We start from the raw sequence: 27,529 nt of genomic DNA, 5'->3' as shown, positions 1-27,529 counted from the left end.
GTTCAAACAACTTAGTTAAAAATAGTATATTTTATATATTATATATTATATATTCTAAGTCATCTTGTTTGAACGACTTAATAGTTGTTTTGTCCAATAATAATTTTGTTATGCAGCTTGTCAAACCATGTAATGATTGCTGCAGCCATTAATTAACGTATTCCATTCACTGATATGATTATTCATTGACAGTTCTTTGATAGCCTAAAGCAGGGCTGCTTTGAATGGCAGAGTTTGTAAGTGGGAAAGTGGAGCAGAGCATAATTCAAACAGATTTTTTTTTTTTTAAATAAACACCTGTACAACAAATTAGATCGAATTAGACAAAAGAACAATTAAGTTGTTCAAAAAAGATAATTCCAAGAGTATGTTTTTTTTTTTTTTTTGCATTGGGCTTCAGGGCTTCTGTAACTTTCTCTTATTTTTATTTCACCTATATATAACCAGGTCGGCTAGTTGAGAACAAGTTCTAATTTACAACTGCGACCTGGCCAAAATAAAGCGAAGCAGTGTGACAAAAAACAACACCGAGTTATACATAGAATAAACAAATGTACAGTCAATAACACTATACAGTGTGTGCAAATGTAGTAAGATAAGGGAGGTAAGGCAATAAATAGGCCATAGCGGCGAAATAATTACAATTTAGCATTAACACTGGAGTGATAGATGTGCAGATGATGATGAGCAGGTAGAAATACTTGCACATCATCCGTCTCTTGGTCACAGATGGATGAAATCACTTTGTGCTTAACGCTTAAGTTGTAACGAGTCTGCACACATTTGAATGGTGTCTCAGTGCCGCTCAGGAGACGTTTGGCATTACAGTCTCTGTCGTCAAGTTAAATGAAAGTGCCGATATTGTACTGTCACCTAAATATGATCATATTTATTTTATAGTTATACAAAAGGTGAAATATTACAGTAAGTCATTTATAATTAGATTGTTACTATATTTAGAAAACATTTCAGTCATTTCAAGCTCTATTGCCCCACTGACTGAATAGGGGGAAAAAATCATGTGATTTTTCATATTTTTATCATATTTGTACTATGTCCTTGAGCTAGTCTTCAAAAGTGAGTGCACCTCAGCAATTTATAACTATTTTTACCAGAAAGGTGAGTTCCAGACCTTTCTAAAACTATGCAGCATTACAAGTTATTACTTTTGTGTATGTCTATTTAGGCAGAAATCTTCATTTTGCCATTTCATTCAAGAGTATTATATTATTAAGGGACTGGATTCAACCAGACTGGTGGTAAACGTGAGTTACCTGGGTGGAAAGCAGGTTGCAGTCAATGTGAACACCCCTTCCTGTCCTGTGACACTGCAGCAGGGCGGCCATGATGGCTCCGTGGGCGTAGAGTCCTGTGGCCAGGTCAGTCATTGCGACGCCCGGCCTAACTGGGTCCCCATCCTGCGCACCAGAGCAAGTAAAACATTTTTTTATTGAGAAACCATTAAGCAGACTTCCATCCAAAGCAACTTAGAGTAGTGAATGTATAAATCTTCGTATGGATGAGTTGTGAGTTAAAATCCCAGGTGAGGACACGCCGAGTTATAATTACTTTATAAATAAACAATGTAGTCACGTATGTCAAAGTAAAAAGTCAAATGTAAGTTGAAAACAACAATGTACAGCAAGCATACAAAACATTAAGAACACCTGTTCTTTCAATGACATAGACTGACCAGGTCAGCATTAGTGATGTCACTTGTTAAATCCACTTTAAAATCAGTGTAGATGAAGAGGAGACAGGTTAAAGAATCATGTTGAAGCCTTGAAACAACTCATACATGGATTGTGTATGTGTGCCATTCAGATGGTGAATGTGCAAAACAACAAGAGCGGCAACGCTACTGGGTTTTTAATGCTCAACAGTTTACCGCGTGTATCAAGATTGCTCCACCACCCAAAAGACATCCAGCCAACTTGATACAACTGTGGGAAGCATTGGAGTCAGCATGGGCCAGCATCCCTGTGGAACACTTTCGACACCTTGTAGAGTCCATGCCCAAACAAATTGAGGCTGTGTCTAGGGGGAAAAAGGGGTGCAACTCAATATTAGGAAGGTATTCCTAATGTTTTGTACACTGTGTATATATCGGGGAGAGAAACATACTCACCTCAGGGCCGGTGATGTGCATCATGCCAGAGACAGCAGAGGCGATTGAGTCATACCCTGGTCGCTGGGACAGCGGCCCAGTTTGTCCATAGCCTTGGAACCAACACACACACACACACACTTTATAACCTTCCCATAGCAGGACGTTGGCTTCATGCCTAAGAACACCCCTAGGCCATGGAATATTTACAATAAATCATGCACCTCACGCCTTATTGCTTATTGCTAGCGGTTAAGAGCTTTGGGCCAGTAACCAAAAGGTCGCTAGTTCGAATCCCAGAGCCAACTGATCATGCTCATAGATTAAGCCAGAAGCACACTAACAAGTGATGGGTTATTAAAGTATACTATGCAGAAATCACTCTGCCATTTCCTGGTTGCCAAAACTTTTAATAGTTCACCTAATTTCAGTGACAAAATAAGCAAGTAAATTGTAGATAATCATTGTACCATCAAAACCGCTGTGAAAGATATATTTTCCATAACCAAACATTTTGTTTTTTCAGCTGTTTGAAGCTGGTGTACAAAACCGAAAATAAAAGGAAGTGAAAACAAAACATGGGAATGGGAAGCATAAAAAAAGTGCATATAGAACAGCTCTACCGTTTCTTAGACTTGGTTTCAAGTAGAGTGGTAGATCTATAACTTACATTTCTATGTGCATTTGGTCAGCATCTCCCAAAAAGTTACATATTGCCACTAATAACTAAAAGCATAGAAATAGCACACATAGAACAGATCTACCGCTTCTTAGACTTGCTTTCAACGATAATGACAGATCTATAACTCACATGTCTATATGAATTTGGTTGGGTTGCCCCCAAAAAGGTCACATCGTAGCCTCAGCACGAAACCTTTCCACCTCTATACCATGGCAGAAATGTTTTACCCCAATGTGAAACACACAAACCATCTAACCCCCCTGTACTATACAGCAGCAGCAAGGTATTAACCCCTATGAAAAGTCACACTAAATAATTAACCCCTTTACATAAAGTAAACACAATTGCAACTCTGTTGTCCCGTGTCAACACTGGGCAAATATAATCTTGAGCTGACAGCCTTGGAGTGATTTTAACCAATATTTGCTATTCCGGGAAGTATAGAGAGGGCCATAAAGAATAGACTAGTAAACCCTTATATCTACAGAAAGCTTGGGAGCTGTAGTCCATATTTGTATAAGACTTACTGAATTGGCACAGCACAGGCTCAAATACATGATACAAATTATTATTGTTTTTATATACAAATCTTGAGTATCAAATAAAAAATTATATGAATTATTCATGTGAATGAAAAAGTATTTTCACCCTTTGAATCCTTTACAAATATTATTTCAAACAGAGGGTTCATGACATGATGGATTATTTGTCTTATACCTTTAAAATGTATTATGAAATTATTTTTAAAAAGATAGATACAGTAGAGACGTCATATAACGGAATCTACCTTCAAGAAGTCTGGGGGGTAAATAAATATAAATTCCTACAGAGACGAAATGCATGTTTTTCTATTCCCCCAGAACAGACGAGTAAAACTTTATCTTGCATTTCTCTCTGCATGACACAGAAATATGGAAAACACATGAGCTTCAGAGATTTAGCAGGGATTCTTATGAAACTAGGTAATGTAGTATCGCTTACATCCACTGTACTACAGTATAATGCACATAATTTGAAGCACAGCGGCAAGCTGAAACCAGCCACATGTCGTACTTATATTTCTGACAGTTTTATATAGTACAATAAAAACAAATTTTTTTTTTTTCTATAAACAGCCTACTATCCAATTTCAGGGACTAAGATGTGTCAGCTCAAGACGTAATTAATTCAATAATAGCAAGTAACTTTTCGCTTACAACGTCCCACCTTATGCAGACATAGATGTTTTTTAAAGAATATATTGAAAACATACAGTATGTTGCATAACACGAACTAACTAAAACAGGGAAAAGGAATATTGGTCTTGTTTGATTGAGGCCAAAAAAAAAGACATTGCAGAAGAAAATCAGGAGTGTTTACGTGTACTACGCTATAGCCACTGCAGCACAATCAAAATAAGCACTCCAGGGGGAGAAAAAAATAAAATAAAATCGAACCATATTTCACGGTCTTCGAATTCGATTATTGGAAAAAACTGGGCAGACGTGTGGCCACAAAGTGTTTAAGCCATGTTTTGTAAGGAGCTAAGCATCCTGTACAGAGGTCACAAGATAGCTTGACTATGTGTGTCTGCATAACCCTTTTAAGAAAAAGAAATACACAATATTCTATTAAGCAGTGTATATTTCTGGGTGACAATGCCATTGAAGTTACTGGCAAGGACATAACATGCAAGGCTACAGTTTGTCGTTTTTTGGAAACAGCAGGCTAAATATATTGGAAGATTTCAACCACTTCTGACACTAAAACTGCCGAGTCTTTTGCAAAGTGGGCACTCTGTCTTAAGTCGTTTCCATGAGTGGGACTGCCGATATGCGCCATCACTGGGATCTGAAAGATTACATAAGCAATCATACTCCATGTGTTACTGCTTAGTTTTTTTTAAATCATAAAATATGGCTACTCAAAATTGCCACGAGGTCACTAAATGTCTCCAAGGCAATCAACCAATAAGCAAAAATAAATCAAATGATGACATCATTGCAAGAGGCTCACTGTACATAAAGCAAGCACGTTCATTAAGTGAACTAAAATGTATTTTAAACTGTCACAGGCATAAATGGTTTCCTTTTCACTTGATTGCAGCATAAAGCTAAGAAGGGAAATCAAAAATAAGGGTGGATGAAATGTATATTTTCCTAATGTGTCTTATCCTGGAACTTTAATGGCTTAATACTGAAAAAAAGAGCTAGGTGGTCTGCTCAAATTAAAGATCAGAACACTTAAAACAACTTTGAAATTGAAAAATGTGTATGGATATAAATAAGGTTGAAAAAGCTATTCTATAAATATCTGGAGACATCAAAAAACTAAAATGGTTTATGAGGCAAAGGCCACATGAAGCTAATCAAAACACATTAGTTACAGATTCACAAAAGGAAGTTGTCTAAATCCAGCTAAATTAAACATTTCAACATGAACATTGTAAATCTTTCCAATTTCACTGTAGTGTTTACCATCCACAATTTACCAAGGCCTCGTGGGTAATGTCTCCAGCATTTAACAAGAAAGTGGGCTTGGAAATTTGGCAACATAAGTCACCTTCCAACAAGACTTGGGGAAATTAAAACGATCTGCAATTCATTGCTTTCCTTACCACAGGGAATAAAATGGCAAATCTTAAACAAACTCACCACATCTGACGTATCTGGGTACTAAGACAGTAGGTATGAACTAACGGTTGACACTTTATTTCGACACTTTATCTTGACACTGTGGTGTTTGAAGAAACTAGAAATCCAGGGGAATGCATGTTTACTAGGGTGTTAGGCTCCCTCTAGTGACCATCAATGAGAACTTTAGGCATTTACTTTGATCTGATTTGACACAAAAGGCCCATGATAACATATAGCAATACCACTTCAACACAGAAGGGTATGCCAAGGTGACACGACATCACTGCACAGGAGACGGTGACGTGGGCTTTTGAACAGAGTGTGACAAGATTCCGGGATTTACAGCTTGACCACACGCGAAATCAATCTCTAGCGTGGAGACATACACCATCAGTTACAGATTAGTGTGGCAACGGAGCAATTTTCGCATAAAGCCTCACTTGCTTTACGAGTGAATAATGCAGACAGTAAACTGAAATGGGCCTTTCCACAAGGTCCCAAAATTAATTGAAAACATGGATAGTAAAGATTGACAGAATACAAAACAAAACAAACAAAAACACACTCTTTAGAGGCATCAACATAATGGAGTAGAAATTGTCACCCAGTCATTACATTTCCTTAATTAAGGATTTGCAAGCCATAAACTAGAGCTCTCCCACACCATACACACGCACATTGACTAGCTAAAACCCAGAGTCGGGTCAATTCCCTTTCCATACATTACATTCAGGGTGTGGAAACGGAATTCCAATCAAAACGATTCAGACTTTATTCAGTTTTCTGATGCTAAATATTTCATACATGTTGATCACAGAAATGGAGTTGCAGAAAGGTGTGGGTTCAATATAATGCTGGAATAATTTGAAAGCTGGGTGGAGAGGAATGAGCACAGAGCCAGGGGTAGGTACCTGAAATAGAGCAATACACCAGTCTCGGGGCTGCTTTGTGTACATCGTCGTAGCCAAGGCCCATCTGATCAAGCTTTCCAGGTAGATAGTTTTCCACAAGGACATCACACATCCCTGCAAGCTGAGGAATACAGCCCATTACGTTGGTTTCTCCTGTGCTGTATATCGTCACCCAAATCGTCATTCGAAATGTCAATGCACCCACATATCATCATCGGAAGAAAGATTGGAATGGAATGCGAAGGTCATTCTAGCATGATTATCAATAAAACGTCACAATGCGGTGCAGAGCGTTTGATTTGGCTGCTGGGGGGGTAAGGACTGCACTAAAACCATTGACAACTGCATTTCGTTTTCAAGGGATTGTTAAATGAATGTTAGCTATAACTCTTTGGTTTTAATATAGTCACCTCTTGAAGAAGATCATAGTCTGAACTAGATGAGTTATACAGCAAGTAACTGCATTTTCATGATAGTAAACGTGTATTGGTATAGAACAAGAATGCCCGCACACGGTTAAAGCTCCCAATGCACATTCGAAAATATACACGTTTCATCACACCTGACCATTGCGGACACGACGCATGGTGGGTGCAAAAACAATTTGTGTATCTCTAATAATTTTACGACAATGAGATAGGTACATGTAGTAGTTCCAGAAAATAACATATGTATTTACAAAATGACCAAGTGGGTAACCTGGAAGGCAAGACAAATCAAAGTGACACATTCATGTAAGAAATGGTCTGATATCAAACCTCTAGGAGACCTGGTACACAAACGCTGAATACAATACAATTCTCTTCTCAATTATCTATTATCAGTATCGCCCCACCTTCCTGGGAGTCTTAACATGTTCAATGCCAATTGAAAGAGAGCTACATTGGCATCGAAAGAGCTTGACGTCGGCAAATCCTCATCCTGGTAGACATAGTCAGTCGGACTACCGCCATCACCACTATAGGCAAGCAAATCAAACAATATTTAGATTTCCAGGGATAAACTAGATGGCTGTTAGCTTGTTAATAACTAGCAATACTGACATGGTCCATCAATCAATGTAGCCTATCATGTCTGTCAGCAGCAACGGTGAAACACTTATTAACAAACATGTTTTAAAAGGGGATGTGCGCTAGGTAGGGCTACATTGGTTGAAGAAAAAAAGTACATTAGGTCTACTTCCCAAAGTAGTGTAGGTATACGACTTATCAAGTATGTAGTACAATAGAGAAATAATGCACAAAGTAACCTGGTGTCAGGAAAATAACCTCACACTCCACGTCAACAAAACAAAGGAGATGATCATGGACTTCAGGAAACAGCAGAGGGAGCACCCCCCTATCCACATCGTCAAGACAGTAATGGAGAAGGTGGAAAGTTTTAAGTTCCTCGGCGTACACATCACTGACAAACTGAAATGATCCACCCACACAGACAATCTGAAGAAATTTGGCTCATCACCAAAAACACTCAAACTTTTACAGATGCACAATCGAGAGCAACCTGTTGGGCTGTATCACCGCCTAGTATGGCAACTGCTCCGCCCACAACCGTAAGGCTCTCCAGAGGGTAGTGAGGTCTGCACAACGGAATTCCCGGGGGTAAACTACCTGCCCTCTAGGACACCTAAACCACCCGATGTCACAGGAAGGCCATAAAGATCATCAAGGACAACAACCACCCGAGCCACTGCCTGTTCACCCCGCTATCATCCAGAAGGCGAGGTCAGTACAGGTGCATCAAAGCTGGAACCGAGAGACTGAAAAACAGCCACTATCTCAAGGCCATCAGACTGTTAAACAGCAATCACTACCATTGAGTGGCTGCTGCCAACATACTGACTCAAATCTCTAGCCACAATAATGAAAAATTGGATGGAATAAATGTATCACTAGTCACTTTAAACAATGCCACTTTATATAATGTTTACATATCCTACATTACTCATATCTCATATGTATATACTGTACTCTATACCATCTACTGCATCTTGCCTATGCCGCACGGCCATCGCTCATCCATATATTTATATGTACATATTCTCATTCATTCCTTTACACTTGTGAGTATGAGGTAGTTGTTATGTAATTGTTGTATTACTTGTTAGATGTCACTGCACGGTCGGAACTAGAAGCACAAGCATTTCGCCACACTCGCATTAACATCTGCTAACCATGTGCTTGTGACCAATCAAATTTGATTTACAATTGCAAAGCACGTTAAATATATTCACGAGTGCAGCACACATAGCCTAGTTTCATCGGAATATCATCTGCAGGCAGCAAAAGTGTGCAGCTCTCAACTGGTTTTGGCATGGAGTATGTCACAGAAGAATGACATCAGTAGCCGGTAGGGTAGGAAAGCAGTTTCCACCAGTAAAATGTAATGCTAACTCTGGCAACAATGGGTATGCAAACCAGGTATTGAAAAAGTTTAGTCTGAAGTGTTGGTTAGTAGGCTACGTGGGATGTGCAAATGTCATCATGCACTGTTCACATCTGGGGCATAGACATGGATAGACATGGGCCAGGGTGGTCAGAGGACCACCCACTGGGGAGCCAGGTCCTGTGGTCGATCAAATCAGTTGTGTGGTTTAAGTAGTGTTGTGGACTTAAACCATCAAATCGTAGAAAAACATACTATGTAAAAATAAAATAAAAAGTAGTATAGAAAAAAATGAAAAAAGGGTGTGATTTTGAGGGTGAAAATCTGAAAAATCTATAGGAAAACGTGATTGATTTTTTTTTAAACGTAAGGGTTCCTTTCCTTCGCAGGGTGCGTTTCCATCGATGGGCGTGCCGTTTGGGAACTTTTTGGAAAAATGTTTGTACACGCACTTCTCCAGGGACCCCTACACCACTGCATAGGACCAATGGAAAGACAGCAGTCACACACAGCATGATGTTAAAGCATAAGCAGTACATAAACTCGGACATAATACGCTAGTAGGTCCCATTCATAAGAATACAAAAACACAACCATTAAGCATTTCCCAATTGAAATGTATAACTATTACTTCCCAAACCAAAAAACATTTCGCGTTTAGTACACAAAGTAACCAGTGACCTAAAGTTTAATGTGGAACTGACTGCGTTTGAAGTAATTTGCAGATATGAAACAAACAATCATAATATAAGTAAAACATTTCAAAATCCCACTTTGTGCTACAAAACCAACTTTATAAAGAGGTGTTAAAAATAAGTTTTTATTTGACTCAATGTTCCGTGACGTACACTAAGCCATTTTTGGCAGAATAGATAGATGCATTTCAATGCATGATTCATTTAATTCACAAATACATTTCTTGGTAGTCCAAAAAATATTGCCATCGGGTTGTAAATCACAGCTGGCCTGGTACATTGTTTGCTGCCTCCATTCGGGATACACTGTTTCAGTTTAAATGACTCAATATTCTGGACAAAAAAACTGACGAATATAACTAAGGCTGAGAATGGCAATACAATCAAACTAGCAAGGGCAATGATCACAAGTCAGTCATAACGTGGCTAATAGGCTAGCGTATCTATTAATGTAGCAAGCTAAAAACGTTAGCTAGCTAGCTGCTAGGAGGATGTCATGCCATTGGAGGAGTGGGTGAGTGACTGCCTCTTTCCCCTCATCGTTTTCCAGTGGCTATACACAGCTAGAGATGCAGGTGTAATTTGGTTAGCTATCAAGAACTTGAATGACTTATCCAGTTCGCATATCCCTTTTGTTTGCAAATTCACTCTGGCGATCAACTCAAATTTCAGTCTTCTCGTCTGAGTATGCCATCGCGCAGAACAACTGGTGAATTCTACAAACGCGTAACACCCGCTGAATATGACAAGTGTCAGTAAACATAGACAGAAAAAGTAAGTTAGTCAAGAACGCTCTAGATAAAATGTAAACAGCCTAACCAGCTCTGCTACGGTGAGTAAAATGGTCAGAGTGAGGTGTTCTCTCATTTGTGTCTGGAAGTAGCTCGCTAGCCAACTAGTTAGCTTGGGTGCTTGGTTGGGAGAGGCATGCATTGACAGGCAAGCTGCAGAAGGACGAGGAGGCTACAATTCCCCATTGTTTATCAGTGCAATTTTGACAGCCAACTAGCTGAAAAAGCCCCTGCAGCCCCTGCAAACTAGTCAACAACAAAAGCTATCTAGCTAGACCGTGAGAAAACTACTGCTCGCTATTGCGCAGTGATCTATTGGCCTTCAAGAAGGCAGACGTTTCCATAAATTTAGGATAAACGGTCCCACCCATTAAGTCAAAATGTGATTGGTTGATTCCACTGTCACTCCAAAATGTTGCCCTAATACAGTTAAATGGCAGATTTATATATCTTTATATATCTTCTGATGGCCTAGCCAATAGCTGACTAGATTGATCTCCCCAGAGACCAACAAAGAAAAAAATGTTTCTCTTCAGTGTTAACCCTTTCCCTTCTAACAAAAACTAAAGATTAAATCAGAACATAATTGAACATAATATAATTATCATCATTATAATCATTTTTATTTTTAAAGCATAGAAGGCCCATTGTTACCCACTGTGTTTGGGTTAGTAATATTTGTAGATTGGCTTTATTTTCCCTCGGCATGTATTTCTTCACCATTTTGAATGTCTAAAGAATCCATATGTTGTTTTGAAATATGAACACAGAAATACTGGACATTTTGAACTTTTTTTATTGTGGTGACAAAATTGCAATAATGGTCTTGAATCGGTCTCGAACACAACACTGTTACAATCATTTATTCAACAATCCCTTGAAAACGGCACGCAGTGGTGGAGCTACCCCGGGTCTCCTTTACACCCCAAGAGGCAAATGGAATGCTCTGCACCTTAGCAAAATTTGATTGATAATGATCTTGAGAACAGCAGCCTGTTTCGGCCCATTCAATGTGTGTGGAATTCAAATGAAATGTACCATTCTGAGAAATAGCACATTCCCAATCATCTTCCTACCTCTAAGATTATCTTGGCTCCTCTTGGGTCTTTGAGATTTACAGCAACACTCTACAAACAGAATCAATACATTGTTAAAACAAACAAAAAAGATTTCAGGCAAAATTCAAATACATCAGATAAAGCAAATGGTGAAGTAAAGCAAACAATAGCAACTTTCAATGTGACAATACAAGACACTGCTACTTGTACATGTAACTGATATGATCTAGTGAGCTGTGTACATTAGTAGTAGTAGTATAGTTAGTAGAGTTACCGCCCTTGACCGTATTTGTTAGTGACAGAAACATGGTTGTTGAATTTGATCCATTTTAAGTCCTGTGGCCTTCACCGAGCTAGTTCCTAGGCGAAAGCTATCATAAAAACCTAACTTTGACAATACGGGACATCATAAGGCTTTTCTTTGATGGCCTAGTTTTACCGTAACACAGGGGTGTTAGGAATTTCCTGGTTTACAGGTTACATTAGGCCTGCAAGTCACATAAAGCTGTCTTGCAAAGTGATTGGTGATTCTATTGGAATCCAGAGTTCCAATAGAATCCAACAGTTGGAATTGTATTCACCTGCGACCTGCATTCAGAATGACTGTCAAGGTTAGGACAATTGAAAAAGGAGACGACCTAAACCATTTAAACCGGAACATCCATTTCAGTAACAGGTGCAATAAATCTAACTGATTGGGTTAGTTTAGAAAAAGGTATGTTATTTATCTTTGTGTAGCTTAAGAAAAGGTCCAACGCAGCTGTTTTTATCTCAATATCAAATCATTTTGGGGTAAGAATTAAGTACCTTACTGTAATTATTTGCAATTGCAAATGGTCAAAAAGAAACAAAAATAGCTTCTTAGCAAAGATACATTTGTCATGCAAGAATTCTGCTAGGACTGGCAAGAATTTTGCTAAAACAGGTATTTTCAAACACCTATTACACTAAAAGGGCATTATCATAATTTTCACAGTATTACTACAACTCTTGTGCACTGGGCTTTTAAGATTAACCAAACAATCAGTGTACATGCAAAAACAGATATTAAACCCCCAAAAAAAAATCTTCCTGTAGTAGACCATGGGAAATAGGATAATGATGGGTGTGGTTTTGATGGGAATGTTTTCCTCTCCACAGAGTAAAACAATAACTCTGGTTATTAATACTAATAATGTGGTGATTTGAACCACTGAGTGTTAATTTCACTCTTTGACTATGTACAAAAAGTGATGTAATTTCTATACGGTTCACCCAATATGGATGGAAATACCCTCAAATTAAAGCTGACAGTCTGCACTTTAACCACAGTCATTGTATAATTTAGAATCCAAAGTGCTGGAGTACAGAGCCAAAACAACAAAACTGTCACTGTCCCAACACTTTTGGAGCTCACTGTACATGTTAGAAACACCTTTGGCAGTGATTAGCGGTGAGTCTTCTTGCGTAAGTCTGTAAGACCACCTGGATTGTGCAATATTTTTCCATTATTCTTTTCTAAAGTGTTCAATCTCTGTCAAGGTGTTGGGGATCATGGCAAGACAGCAATTTTCAAGTCTTGCCATAGATTTTGAAGCAGGTTTCAGTCAAAACTGTAACTTGGCCACTTCTTGGTAAGCAACTCCAGTGTGGATTTGGCCTTATGTTATAGGTTATTGTCCTGCTAAATGGTGAATTCCTTTACCAGTGTCTGGTGTAAAAGCAGACTGAAACAGGTTTTTCTCTAGGATTTTGCCTGTACTTAGCGCCATAGTGAAAAACTCCCCAGTGTTTGCTGATGTCAAGCATACCCATACCAAGATGCAGCCACCACCATGCTTGAAAATAAGGAGACAGTTACAAAGTGACGTAAAAGGTCCTAAATGATGTCACCACTGCCCTTTGTTCTAAGTATTGTTGTGGTGCCATTTGTATTGACTTGGCCAAAGCTTTTCAAAACGGTAGACCATTCCATTATTGTGGCTCGGTCCTAGGCCCCATGCTCTTCTCAATTTACATCAACAACATAGCTCAGGCAGTAGGAAGCTCTCTCAACCATTTATATGCAGATGATACAGTCTTATACTCAGCTGGCCCCTCCCTTGATTTTGTGTTAAACACTCTACATCAAATAATTCTCGGTGTCCAACTAGCTTTCTCTGCCCTTAACCTTGTTCTGAACACCTCCAAAACAAAAGCCATGTGGTTTGGTAAGAAGAATGCCCCTCTCCCCACCGATGTGATTACTACCTTTGAGGGTTTAGAGCTTGAGGTAGTCACCTCATACAAGTACTTGGGAGTATGGCTTGACGGTACACTGTCCTTCTCCCAACACATCAAAGCTGCAGGCTAAAGTTCAATCTAGACTTGGTTTCCTCATTCGTAATCGCTCCTCTTTCACCCCAGCTGCCAAACTAACCCTGATTCAGATGACCATCCTACCTATTCTAGATTACAGAGAAGTAATTTATATATCGGCAGGTAAGGGTGCTCTTGAGCGGCTAGATGTTCTTTACCATTTGGCCATCAGATTTGCCACCAATGCACCTTATAGGACACTGCACTCTATAGTCCTCTGTAAACTGGTCATCTATGTATACCTGTCGTAAGACCCACTGGTTGATACTTATTTATAAAACCCTCTTAGGCCTCACTTCCCCCTATCTGAGATATCTACTGCAGCCCTCATCCTCCACATACAACACCTGTTCTGCCAGACACATTCTGTTAAAGGTCCCCAAAGCACACACATCCCTGGGTTGCTCGTCTTTTCAGTTCACTGCATATAGCGACTGGAGCGAGCTGCAACAAACACTCAAACTGGACACCTATCTCAATCTCTTCATTCAAAGACTCAATCATGGACACTCTTACTGACAGTTGTGTCTGCTTTGCGTGACCTATTGTTGTCTCAACCGTCTTGCCCTTTGTGCTGTTGTCTGTGCCCAATAATGCTTGTACCATGTTGTGTTGTCATGTGTTGCTGCCTTGCTATTTTGTTGTCGTGGGTCTCTCTTTATGTAGTGTTGTCTCTCTTGTCCTGATGTGTGTTTTGTCCTATATCTTTTTTTATCCCGTCCCCGCAGGAGGGCTTTTGGTAGGCCGTCATTGTAAATACTAATTTGCTCTTGACTGACTTGCCTAGTCAAATAAAATATGATTTGTTAAGCCAAATCTTGGGGGACATCCATTTCACGCCTGAACTGATTTAGGCTCGCCTAAAATTAAAAAAAAGTGGTGAATACGTTTGAAACAACATTTGTTATTTAATTTATTAACATTTGTAGAATTGTCTTTCCACTATGACATTATGGAGTATTGTGTGTAGATCAATTACATAAAATGACAACTAAACCCATTAAAAATTCAACTTTGTCACACAACAAATTGGGATCAAATTCAAGAGTTGTACCTTTTTGTTTCTGTTCACACTGAGAAAATAAGCACTCTCATCACCAACAAACGGAGGTCCCCATGATCTGGTGTCATCCCCAGCACCTGTCAGAAATGATCACTAATTAGAAAAAAATACTATTTCTAATCATTTTAAATACTTTAGCTTGATTGAGGTTTCCTGGTGCAATGGAACCAATATAATATTTGCTTCAAAACATGTAATTACATGTCATTACATTATTAAGATGCCAGTGAAACATTGGCCAATGATCACCATTGCCTATGCTAAGGAAAGTTCAAAATCCTTCTTAAAACCTTCTTAATTAAATTAAAATATAATTCCTTCCACCCTTCTTTTAGGTTGTTGCTGATCTGACATGATTGGGAAGCACTTTAGAATAACTCCAAGTAATAAAAGCATTTTATGGATTTAATCGTAAATAGTTTATTCATCATTTATTCATCATTACTCCATTCATAATACGTTTAATATAGGTCCTTATAAACAATTTACTGATCATTTGTTAAGTCTTTCTATGTGGCCTCATCTAAAGTGTGGGCCTTTTATACTTTATAAATGTTTTGAGTGTAATTTCTCACAAAAAGATGGACATGCCATTGATAGACATTCCAGCAGTACCTGATGCTCTTTAATGTCTCAAAACAGCCTCAATGGTAAAATAATATGCACACAACACAAGATGTTAGAACGACTGCCCATACAAAGCAACTTCTCATTTTGAAAATGGCCTACTGTATGTGGCATCGATATGAGTCAGAAACATTTATTCTATTGTCAAAATGTACTGCAAAGTGGAAATAGTCAGTCTAGTCCAAAACTGAGATTTGTGAGATAGGAAACAAATGGTATGTTACAGAATGAAGGGTAATGTAACAGTTTTCCTTGTGTTGGGTTTATTTGAATCCTTCCCACATCTGGCAGCACCCAAGTAATCATACATTCGGAGTGCAGCTGCATGTGACACCATCGTAACGCCCACAGTCAATTTGGTTGGACATTCGATATCCCTGAGGGGCAAATTACACAATGTACAAATTCAATAGCTACAAATCTAAATGCCTTAAAAACCTCAAAACAACTATAAATTGTAGAAATGCATATACAAATATTGAAAGCATTTAATGAGACCACAAAAAAATGAAATATTAAAATATTGTCCCATTTACAGTGCAATTTATTGACGGTACTAGCCCCAGAGATAGGCTATCTAATGTCAAACCAACTTTGCCATGGTTTCACAACAGCTGGTTGAAGCTAATTGGTGAAAGAAGTTGGCTAGCAGTAGCTAGCCTAGGTGACTTCAAGACACAAGATCTGGTTAGTCTGTTTCAAGTTCTCTAGAAGGGTGAGCGACTAACTGTGTACTGTTATTAAACATGTTATGAATCATTATTAAATACTTTAAAAGTTTTTATATGTGTGTGAATAACTAAGTTACCAACATTTACATATGTGGGAGAAATTATTAAGAAATTCTTTAAAACTATTTAGTAATCCGTTATAAATGCTTTATTATGTGGAGCTAGTTTAAAGGGCTACTCATGATTGGTGAAAACAATGCCCTGGAAGCCTTGCTTACGCCTATCAAATGATGTTACAGCAGTGATTACTTTGAGGAAGGATGCAATCCAACAGAGCCTTAAAAATATTCACAAAACTTCATGAAATAGGTTCACATTAGTCTTACACAGCAGTGACACCATGTGGCTGCTGATTGTCAGAGTCACTGAAAACAGAACAACGTCAACAAATACTCTAGTCTAGGATAGTGTCAAAGTTGCAAGTGAGCACCTTTCGTAACTGCACGTTTACATTTTCCACTGACAACAATCAATATTTTTCCAAAACCTAACAGAATGTAACACAGAATGTGTCTCATCACTTGCCTGGTCTCTCGACTTTGATAATCTCAGCACCCAGGTCTCCCAGTATCATTGTGGCAAATGGGCCAGCCAGGACCCTGAAAAAAAAGAAAATAGATCATGCACACACACACACACAATGACAACCAATTTCTGGCCCACCTCCCTAACCTCAAGGATGACGGATAACAAGCGAAGAACAATAGATTATATTAGATAATTGAATGAGAACATTTTTTTATTAAATTATTATTTTTTTTATAAAAAAAAAAAAAGAGTAGGCTATGTGAATATACCTTGTGAGGTCTAGGACTTTAACACCCTCCAGTGGTCGAACATTCTCTCCTGCGTCAGACAAATAGAGTGGTTAGACTAGTACAGCACCGGGTGTATAATAACTTGCAACAATAGCCTTTTGGTGGGCTATATGCCTTGATTAGCATAAAGCACATCAAGGTAGGCCTGAGACTTATGCCAGGATTCAAAATGTCAGCATTTTGGCATTTACCTTTCCATTGGCAGTTCTATCAGTCCCCCTTTGTGCTTTTTAGTAGACACTCTTATCAAGAGCGACATGCAGGAGCAATTAAGGTTAAGTGCCTTGTTCAAGGGCACGTCAACCGATTTTTCACCTAGTTGGCTCAGGGATTCGAACCAGCGACCTTTCGGTTACTGGTTCAACACTCTTAACCACTAGGCTACCTGCCTAGCGGTTGGCATAGCCAGAACGTGGGCATATAGAGTATCTGTCAAATAAAATTGTTATTGTAGTGCTGACAGAGAGCTTGCGCTCAACGTAGGAAGCTAGCACACAACAGAAATACTGCCATTTAAAACAGCTGGGAACTCTGAAATCTCAGACTTCCGACTTCAGTGCAGTGAAGACAACTAAGAACTTGGAAATCAAACGAACTCCGACTGGAGATTTTTTTTATTTTGAACTGTCAGAGTTCACGGTTGTCTTGAAAGCACCCAAAAAAAAAAGTTTATCACAACAGTCATAACGTCGAACAATTACACAAGGACCACAGCCCGTGAAAAGTTATCTTCACAATAATTTAAGAGTTTCTTGTCCGCTGAAAAGAAAAAAGTCAAATGGAATTGGAGTCTAAAGGAGATGGTTCCTCAATGCGGTAAAAAATGTATGGATTAAAAATCGGATGTTGGAGAAGTGTGAGAGACGTTAAGTTCTACAACCTCCTAAAAGGAAGCAATTCCCAAACCTTCCATAACAAAGCCATCACCTACAGAGAGATTAACCTGGAGAAGAGTCCCCTAAGCAAGCTGGTCCTGGGGTGCTGTTCACAATCACAAACAGACCCCACAGAGCCCCAGGACAACAACACAATTAGTCCCAACCTAATCAAGACAAAAAGATCATTACTTCACACATTGGAAAGAATTAACAAAAAAAACAGGGAACTAGAATGCTATTTGGCCCTAAACAGAGAGTACACAGTGGCAGAATACCTGACCACTGTGACTGACCCAAAGATTTGACTACATAGACTCAGTGAGCATAGCCTTGCTATTGAGAAAGGCCGCCGTAGGCAGACCTGGCTCTCAAGAGAAGATAGGCTATGTGCACACTGCCCACAAAATGAGGTGGAAACTGAGCTGCACTTCCTAACCTCCTGCCAAATGTATGACCATAGAGATACAAATTTCCCTCAGATTACACAGATCCACAAAGAATTTGAAAACAAACCCAATTTTGATAAACTCCCATATCTACTGGGTGAAATACCAGTGTGCCATCACAGCAGCAATATTTGTGACCTGTTGCCATAAGACAACCAGTGATGAACAAACACCATTGTAAATACAACCCATGTTTATTTTCCCTTTTGTACTTGAACTATTTGCACATCGTTACAACACTATATATAGACATAATATGACATTTGAAATGTCTTTATTCTTTTGGAACTTCTGTTAGTGTAATGCTCACTGTTAATGTTTATTTCACTTTTGTTTATTATCTACTTCACTTGCTTTGGCAATGTTAACATATGTTTCCCATTCCAATAATGCCCTTGAATTTTGAGAGAGAGAGAGAGAGAGAGACAGATCAAAATATACCCTATGAGTAGCCTGCTAAAGTGCCTTTATGGACCTTAATAGACCCATAACTGATCCAAATGGTTGGATAAATCGGGACTAGGCTGTATGGTAGTCCATAGCTCCTTTCTTGTCTATTTTATTCCTCATGTTAAACAATCGTTGGAAATGACTCTAAGCATGCATTTCACGGTAAAGTCTACACCGGTTGTATTTGGCGCATGCGACAAATACAAATTGATTTAAGTTATTTTGGCATTAACCATTCAAAACAAGACGTTTGAGCTCTTCACTATCACAGGATTCATATCAAATTCAATACTATGCATGCCAGTCTCTCTTTTGGCTAAAAGTAAATACTGAGTTCATTTTAGTATACTGCAAACAAATGACGTCCTTTCAGTTGAGCGTACTAGAGCTTCGCCTGTCTACCAGAAGTTGATGCTGTTGCTACGCAACCTCTTGCTAGCTTGTTAGCATAAGAAATTACTAGCTAGACATTTTACGACTTTAGGTGTGTTCGTAATTTCAATCTGGAGTGCCAGAGTGTGCATGGGTGTTCATAAATTCAGCCTGTTCAAAGCGCACACTGCCCGCTCTGGCCGAGGAGTAGGGTTGATCAGAGCCTTCTGACCTCCCTCACAACGGCAGTCAAGCACCCAAGCTAATTGGCTAAAGTTGGCTAGCTACTTCCAGACACATAACAGAACACCACACTCTGACCATTTTACTCACCCTAGCAGAGAGCATTGGTGACTGTGCTGCTGGCAACAATTTAATTACGCTTTTTTGCCAATGCGTGTTTGTAAATTCAACAGCTATTCTGCGCTTTGGCACACAGGCGAGAATGCTCTGAAATCAGAGTAGATAGCCAGAGCAAATTTTTACAAAAGCACCCTAATGCACAAAGTCCATTGAGAACACAGAACAACTATACCACTTAGCTAAGAATGACGTGAATAATCAAGTCAATAAAAGTTGAGTAGTTAGATAGCTTATAGTTAATATACTGGCAAGTTCAATGTAATAGTAGCCAACTAACATTAGGTAGCTAGCTAACATACCGGTACATACTGGTGTAATGATATGCTATGCGGTTCATAAAGATAGCATAACTAACAAATTGTCAGCCAACATAACGTGTAACGTAACCTATTTGAAATGTCATTACTTTATTACATTGCTCAACATTTTCTTAACATTTGTCATAATTAGTTACAGCAATGACTTGGTATCCACTCTCGTTGGAATTCAGCTACATATTGTCCTCAAATTTGAAAATGTTGAAGCCATGCCCATTTGATGAAGAATTGCATTATGGGCCCTAAAAGCCCGGAAGTAGTGTCCACTGCTTGTATGCTTCGTATTTTGGCAAATGTAGTACAACATCCGTGAATTTTTGGAATACTAACTATATCCATACTATGACCAATAAGCATACTACATACTCAATTTACATCACAAATGGTAATGTTAGTATGAGTATTCAAACACAGCTAAGGAGAAACTGACTGCACCAATTTTTTGTTTTAAATTTATACAACAGGTAGGTCCAATCCTAATTGGTTCCAGCCGGTGTCTATTCCACAAGTTATCACCAGCTAAATCCATGACGTTAAGATGAATATTTACTCTGTTCCATCTGACTGCACAATCCACTGTCTCATCAGCCCAGACACTAGATAACACAGAGAAAGGCCGAACAGCTTTCCCAGTTTTGACAGCAGATGCTGCTCCGGTGGGAGAAATCATTAGAAATCATCAAATATCACAGCCAACCACAACACTGGCAGGTAAGTAATACTGTGAAACACTATCATTCCACTGTTTGCACCATATATATTTTTGGTACATTTTCTGAAATTACAACCAAAAACCCTGTGTAGCACCATTAAAATAACTGAGAGAAAACAGTGCTCGGAGGGCTGGGGCGAAGGACACTGTGTGCAGTGTCCTACTGTAGCTTGCTAGCAGCCTCAATTGTGGTGGGAACGGCATGAAGTAAACGTGGTCTGCAGATAGACATAGGAGTAGGGTCTATAAACTCAATGACTGACAGGGAGCTCTGTATTGAAGCCACCACACGTCCATCTTGGTTCTCCTCAATTGTAAAAAAAAAAAAAAAAAAAAGATTTGGGAAGCTATAGAAATGCATTTATTAATGTCTACATTCATTTGACACATGTATTATATTACAGACATCTTGGTGTATACTTTACAATATGTGAGCTAAATATACAAATATAACATTTTCCCCAATACTGCAAAATACTTGAATACATAATTTTGTCCTTAAAACATGTAATAATAATACTGTAGAATTACATTCATTCCTATGGAGGACTGAGCATACTAGGGTGGGCAAATATGTCCGAACAGTGGCTTCAAAGCCTCTCAATGGACAATACATAGCATCAGCAATCCAGGGTTTAAAAACAACATTGGTTTTGCCCCATAGCTGCGCAATGTCGGTTTTATGGGTAACTAACCTTCTTGGCATGGGGTGTAATGGTTACTCCAAACAGTTTTCCATTGGACAGATTCAGGTAGGTCCCGCCCTATTTACTAAGCCTGTCCAATAGAAACGCTAGTTTGTTGAAACGTCGGCGTGTTGATTAAAACCATGCATATGCCTAGGTCATCAACATGTTGATGAGTGAAAAGTCTACCAGTATTTGTCCACTACACAATATCAAATATTTGTTCATGGTGTTTAGACCCTACTTAGATAAGGATATCCAACAATTTGATAATTGATGAATAGCAGCATACTATCGGCGAGAAGTTTAATGACACATTAATTCGCTATCGTACTTGTAGGCAAGTATAGGATAAGAAAACGACACTTCAGCTCAAATACCTGGCTGTGTGTTGGAAAGCAGCCGCCTGAGATTAGTGCGAATACTTTGATGTTGTCGAAACATACAGGGTTGAATCCCGCTAGCCAAGAGTCGAACAAATGCACCGCACTTGACGCGTGTTGGTATCTTCGACATGTTTTTGGAGTCTTTATTCAGAGCGATGTCCGTGTTGGTGTGTTAGGCCTACACTAGCCTATCAGAAGGCATTGAATAGCCCTGCCTCCTCTTGGGTGCGTTCAAGACACACTATACACATTCTACTCTTACCGGCACAATACCATTGCATATTGAAGTGGTGATTTGAACAGACAGTTAAAAAAAAAAAAGATTGTCTAATTTAAGTCTAAGTCATTTTTGGTGATGTCTAGTGCTGTAGGTAGAAGACAATCACAGACAGCAAGAAAAGTTCGGGGTCCACGCCTTGGTTCTGCTTCCCCCACATGGATAGGGTAATACGGTGTAACAGAACCAGCTAAGAACAATGTCTAATTGCTGACACAAAAAGCAACGTTTGGAGAAAAAAAGTGGTAGGTGAATGAAGGTCATGCATAGGCGAATGAACTATACAGGGAAATAAATGGCTACAGTTTACACGTTTTTAGTTTTTTCATGAACTGTTGTTTTTAGAAAAGGGGAAGATCATTTTAAGTACCCGAGGTGCCAGGTACCCGGTAGAAGATTATGGCATAGGGTTTCACACAAGTGTATTAAAATTATATCCGTTCTATTTAGAAATTATTTAGTAAGAAATACTTAAAAGCTAAGTATAGTTGTCTTATTTTACTTATTTAAATAAAATATTCACTGAAATGGTGTCGCAGATGTCACCATTAATATCTGCACTATGAGGAGATGTGACTATGAGGAGATGTGATGTAAAAGTCCCTCTTTTTAACTCACATGCTCTTTGTTCTTTCTTTGTTGTTCCCTTTCAATACCATCCATTATGTACAATTGCACTAAATATTATTTCAATAATGCAAGATTTTAAATCCCAGCAGTCTTTAAAATTACATTCAGGAGCAAAAGGTTTTCAATAGTTGTTTTTAATTCATTAAAAAAATGTGAATTGGGAATATAACATTGGAATGGAATATAACTAATAACATTAAATAAAATTGGAATATAACACTTAATAACAATAATTTAAGTAATTAAGTCAGTGTAACATTGATGTGGCAACTCTCTTATGCTCGTGCACGATTGCAATTTGTACATAGGTCACCAATAAATTAAGCTATCCCCAGGAAAATTAGAGCCCAACTCATGAGCCTACCTTCTACACTGCTCACACCTAATCCAGTCCCCACCTGTGACTGAAAATGGGGAGAGGTGCCGATTGAAAAGCTCTCTTAAAAACATAGCTAGCTATCTAGCTATATGACATAAAATGCTGTGTAAAATAGCTAAAAGGCTTTAAAGTAACATTAAAGATATCAGTCACTAGTGGAAACATTTACTAATGCGATTGAGTTACATTATCTTTTTTATATATTTTACCTCAGACGATCTGGTAGTAAGGTTGCTAGCTAGCACTCCAAGCAGCTTATGCTAACAAGCTAGCATAAACTAGCGCTAACTGGGTTAGAAATTGTCTAAATGCCAGGTAGACACACATTCATAACCATAAAGAGGTAACTAGAACCCCTAGTAGGGGGGCGGGGGCGAGTTGCTCCCAACACACTCATCCAACATCCAACAGTGGCATGCAAAAGTATTCATCCCACTTGGCATTTTTCCTGTGTTGTTGCCTTGACCTGGAATTAAAATATATTTTTTTGTGGGTTTGAATCATTTGATTTACACAACATGTCTACCACTTTGAAGATGCAAAATATTTTAAAACAAGAAATAAGACAAATAAACAGAACTTGAGCGTGAATAACTATTCACCACTCCAAAGTCAATACTTTGTAGAGCCACCTTTTGCAGGGATTTTTGCCCATTCTTCAAGGCAAAACTGCTCCAGCTCCTTCAAGTTGGATTGGTTCCGCTGGTGTACAGCAATCTTTAAATCATACCACAGATTCTCAATTGGATTGAGGTCTGGGCTTTGACTAGGCCATTCCAAGACATTTAAATGTTTCCCCTTAAACCACTCCAGTGTTGCTTTATCAGTATGGTCATTGTCCTGCTTGAAGGTGAACCTCCGTCCCAATCTCAAATCACTGAAAGACTGAAACAGGTTTCCCTCAAGAATTTCCCTGTATTTAGCGCCATCCATCATTCCTTCAATTCTGACCAGTTCCCCACTCCCTGCCGATGAAAACATCCCCACAGCATGATGCTGCCACTACCATGCTTCACTGTGGGGATGGTGTTGTTGGGGTGATGAGAGGTGTTGGGGTTGCGCCAGACATAGCGTTTTCCTTGTTGGCCAAATGCTACATTTCAGTCTCATCTGACCAGAGTACCTTTTTCTATATGTTTTGGGAGTCTCCCACATGCCTTTGGCGAAGTTTGTGTGTGCTTGTGTGTGCTTGTTTTTTTTTCGTTAAGCAATGTTTTTTTTCTATTTTATAATCTGGGGATGAGTAGCAAAAGTGAAAAGTGAAAATGCTGCCCCCTATCCCGAAGAAGTAAAGCAATGTTTTTTTTTCTGGCCACTCTTCCGTAAAGCCCAGCTCTGTGGAGTGTACGACTTAAAGTGGTCCTATGAACAGATACTCCATTCGCGTCTGCGGAGCTTTGCAGCTCCTTCAGGTTTATCTTTTGTCTCTTTGTTGCCTCTCTGATTAATGCTCTCCTTGCCTTGTCTGTGAGGTTTGTTGTGGTGCCACATTCTTTCAATTTTTTATAATGGGTTTAATGGAGACTGACATCTCCCTCACTAGCATTAAGCACCAGCTGTCAGAGCAGCTTACAGATCACTGCACCTGTACATAGCCCATCTGTAAACAGTCCATCTATCTACCTACCTCATCCCCATACTGGTATTTATTTATTTATTTTGCTCCTTTGCACCCCAGTATCTCTACCTGCACATTCATCGATCTACCATTCCAGTGTTTAATTCCTTATATTGTAATTACTTCGCCACCATGGCCTATTTATTTCCTTAACTTACCTCATTTGCACTCACTGTAATATAGACTTTTTGTTTTCTTTTGTTCTACTGTATTATAGACTATGTTTTGTTTATTCCATGTGTAACTCTGTGTTGTTGTATGTGTCGAATTGCTACGCTTTATCTTGGCCAGGTCGCAGTTGCAAATGAGAACTTGTTCTCAACTAGCCTACCTGGTTAAATAAAGGTGAAATAAATAAATAAATAAAACTTTAAAAAATGGTGCTCCATGGGATGTTCAACCGTCCTGATACTTTTTTATAACCCATCCCTGTTCCAAATCTTTGTCTCTGACCTGTTTGGAGAGACCTTGGTCTTCATGGTGTCGCTTGCTTGGTGGTGCCCCTTGCTTAGTGGTGTTGCAGACTCTGGGGCCTTTCAGAACAAGTGTATATACAGTTGAAGTCGGAAGTTTACATACACTCAGGTTGGAGTCATTAAAACTCGTCTTTCAACCACTCCACAAATTTCTTGTTAACAAACTATAGTTTTGGCAAGTCGGTTAGGACATCAACTTTGTGCATAACACAAGTAATTTTTCCAACAATTGTTTACAGACTATTATATCACTTATAATTCACTCTATCACAATTCCAGTGGGTCAGAAGTGTACATACACTAAGTTGACTGTGCCTTGGAAAATTCCAGAAAATGATGTCAAGGCTTTAGAAGCTTCTTATAGGCTAATTGACATGTACCTGTGGTGTACCTGTGGATGTATTTCAAGGCATACCTTCAAACTCAGTGCCTCTTTGCTTGACATCTGGTTCATCCTTGGGAGCAATTTCCAAACACCTGATTGTACCACGTTCATCTGTACAAAGAATAGTACGCGAGTATAAACACCATGGGACCACGCAGCCATCATACTGCTCAGGAAGGAGACCCATTCTGTCTCCTAGAGTTTAACGTACTTTGGTGCAAAAAGTGCAAATCAATCACAGAACAACAGCAAAGGACCTTGTGAAGATGCTGGAGGAAACAGGAAAATATCCACAGTAAAATGAGTCCTATATCGACATAACCTGAAAGGCCACTCAGCAAGGAAGAAGCCACTGCTCCAAAACCGGCATAAAAAACCCAGACTATGGTTTGCAACTGCACATGGGGACAAAGATTGTACTTTTTGGGGAAATGTCCTCTGTTCTGATGAAACAAAAATAGAACTGTTTGGCCATAATGACCATCGTTATGTTTGGAGGAAAAAGGGAGGCTTGCAAGCCGAAGAACACCATCCCAAATGTGAAGTACAGGGGTGGCAGCATGTTGTGGGGGTGCTTTGCTGCAGGAGGGACTGGTGCGCTTCACAAAATAGATTGTATCATCAGGCAGAAAAATGATGTGGATTCCTGCCGTAATCCCTGGACCATTACTCCTGACCTTTACAGCTAGCTAGCATCCACCGAGTGACCCAGTACCGAAGCAATCCCTGAGGCGCACCTCCCGGCCTACTCAGTTGTTCAACCGGACTCCACCCAAACACGGCTAGAACCCACTACTCCACCGGATCCTTACCGTAAGCTCTGGACCTTGGCACCGGATCACCGCTGCTACCAAGTGGCTATAGTGGCTAATGCCCCTGCCCCGAAGCTAGCACCAGTTAGCCGTTAGCCAGATGCATCTCCCAGCTAGCAAACTAAATTACTACAACTACAATACCTCTTTCGCCATCTGGCTTGGATCCTTTGTCGACACGGCGCCCCGCCGCACCACCATGACTGGTCTGCCTTCAACCGGCCTTCGTCGGACGTCGGACAGACGCTTCTACAATACCCGGGCTACTAACTTTAAATGCTGTGTCGCCCGCATGCTAGCGTATTAGCGACTACTCCGCGGCTTTCCTGTTCCATCTATTGCTGCCCCCTGGACCCTATGATCACTTGGCTACATAGCTGATGCCTGCTGGACTCTCCATTAATCACAGTACTCCATTCTGTTTACTTTTTTGTTTATCTGTCGGCCTCAGCCGCGAACTCAGTCTCTGTGTGTAGTTAACCGACCCTCTCTGCCCATTCATCGCCATTTTACCTGTTGTTGTTGTTTTAGCTGATTAGTTGTTGTTGTCTTACCCGTTGTTGTCTTAGCTAGCTCTCCCAATCAACACCTGTGATTACTTTATGCCTCGCTGTATGTCTCACTCAAATGTCAATATGCCTTGTATACTGTTGTTTAGGTTAGTTATCATTGTTTTAGTTTACAATGGAGCCCCTAGTTCCTCTCATCATACCTCTGATACCTCCTTTGTCCCACCACCCACACATGCGGTGACCTCACCCATTTCAACCAGCATGTCCAGAGATACAACCTCACTTATCATCACTCAATGCCTTGGCTTACCTCCACTGTACCCGCACCCCACCATACCACTGTCTGCACATTATGCCCTGAATATATTCTACCACGCCCAGAAATCTGCTCCTTTTATTCTTTGTCCTCAACGCTCTAGGCGACCAGTTTTGATAGCCTTTAGCCGTTCCCTCATCATACTCCTCCTCTGTTCCTCGCGTGATGTGGAGGTAAAACCAGGTCCTGCGTATCCCCAGGTGACCCTCATTTGTTGACTTCTGTGATCGAAAAAGCCTTGGTTTCATGCATGTTAACATCAGAAGCCTTCTCCCTAAGTTTGTTTTACTCACTGCTTTAGCACACTCCGCCAACCCTGATGTCCTTGCCTTGTCTGAATCCTGGCTTAGGTAGACCACCAAAAATACTGAGATTTCCATACCCAACTACAACATTTTCCGTCAAGATAGAACTGCCAAAGGGGGAGGAAGCCTGCAAGTTCTGTCATACTTTCTAGGTCTATACCCAAACAGTTTGAACTTCTAATTTAAAAAATTAATCTCTCCAGAAATAAATCTCTCACTGTTTCCGCCTGCTATCGACCCCCCTCCGCTCCCAGCTGTAACCTGGACACCATTTGTGAAGTGATCGCCCCCCATCTAACTTCAGAGTTCGTTCGGTTAGGTGACCTAAACTGGGATATGCTTAACACCCCGGCAGTCCTACAATCTAAGCTAGATGCCCTCAATCTCAC

General features: G+C 39.6%; 1 protein-coding gene across 2 annotated transcripts in view; it reads right to left on the bottom strand.

Annotated features, from left to right (window-relative positions):
- Positions 1-21,607, bottom strand: part of sugct (succinyl-CoA:glutarate-CoA transferase) — a 179,258-nt gene extending 157,651 nt beyond the window's left edge. For both annotated transcript variants that reach the window (XM_024393145.1, XM_024393146.2), the window contains exons 1-8: positions 21,425-21,607; positions 16,800-16,848; positions 16,528-16,601; positions 14,636-14,721; positions 11,263-11,313; positions 6,316-6,436; positions 2,129-2,220; positions 1,275-1,418 (exon numbers count right to left, since the gene is read on the bottom strand). In XM_024393145.1, coding sequence (XP_024248913.1) covers positions 1,275-1,418; positions 2,129-2,220; positions 6,316-6,436; positions 11,263-11,313; positions 14,636-14,721; positions 16,528-16,601; positions 16,800-16,848; positions 21,425-21,560 — 753 coding nt within the window. In that variant the 5' untranslated portion in view covers positions 21,561-21,607. The remainder of the gene's footprint in view (positions 1-1,274; positions 1,419-2,128; positions 2,221-6,315; positions 6,437-11,262; positions 11,314-14,635; positions 14,722-16,527; positions 16,602-16,799; positions 16,849-21,424) is intronic.
- Between the last annotated feature and the right edge of the window lie 5,922 nt (positions 21,608-27,529).

This window comes from Oncorhynchus tshawytscha, linkage group LG29, assembly GCF_018296145.1.
Source record: "Oncorhynchus tshawytscha isolate Ot180627B linkage group LG29, Otsh_v2.0, whole genome shotgun sequence".
NCBI lineage: Eukaryota > Metazoa > Chordata > Actinopteri > Salmoniformes > Salmonidae > Oncorhynchus > Oncorhynchus tshawytscha.
This window is presented reverse-complemented; position numbering and strand designations above follow the sequence as displayed.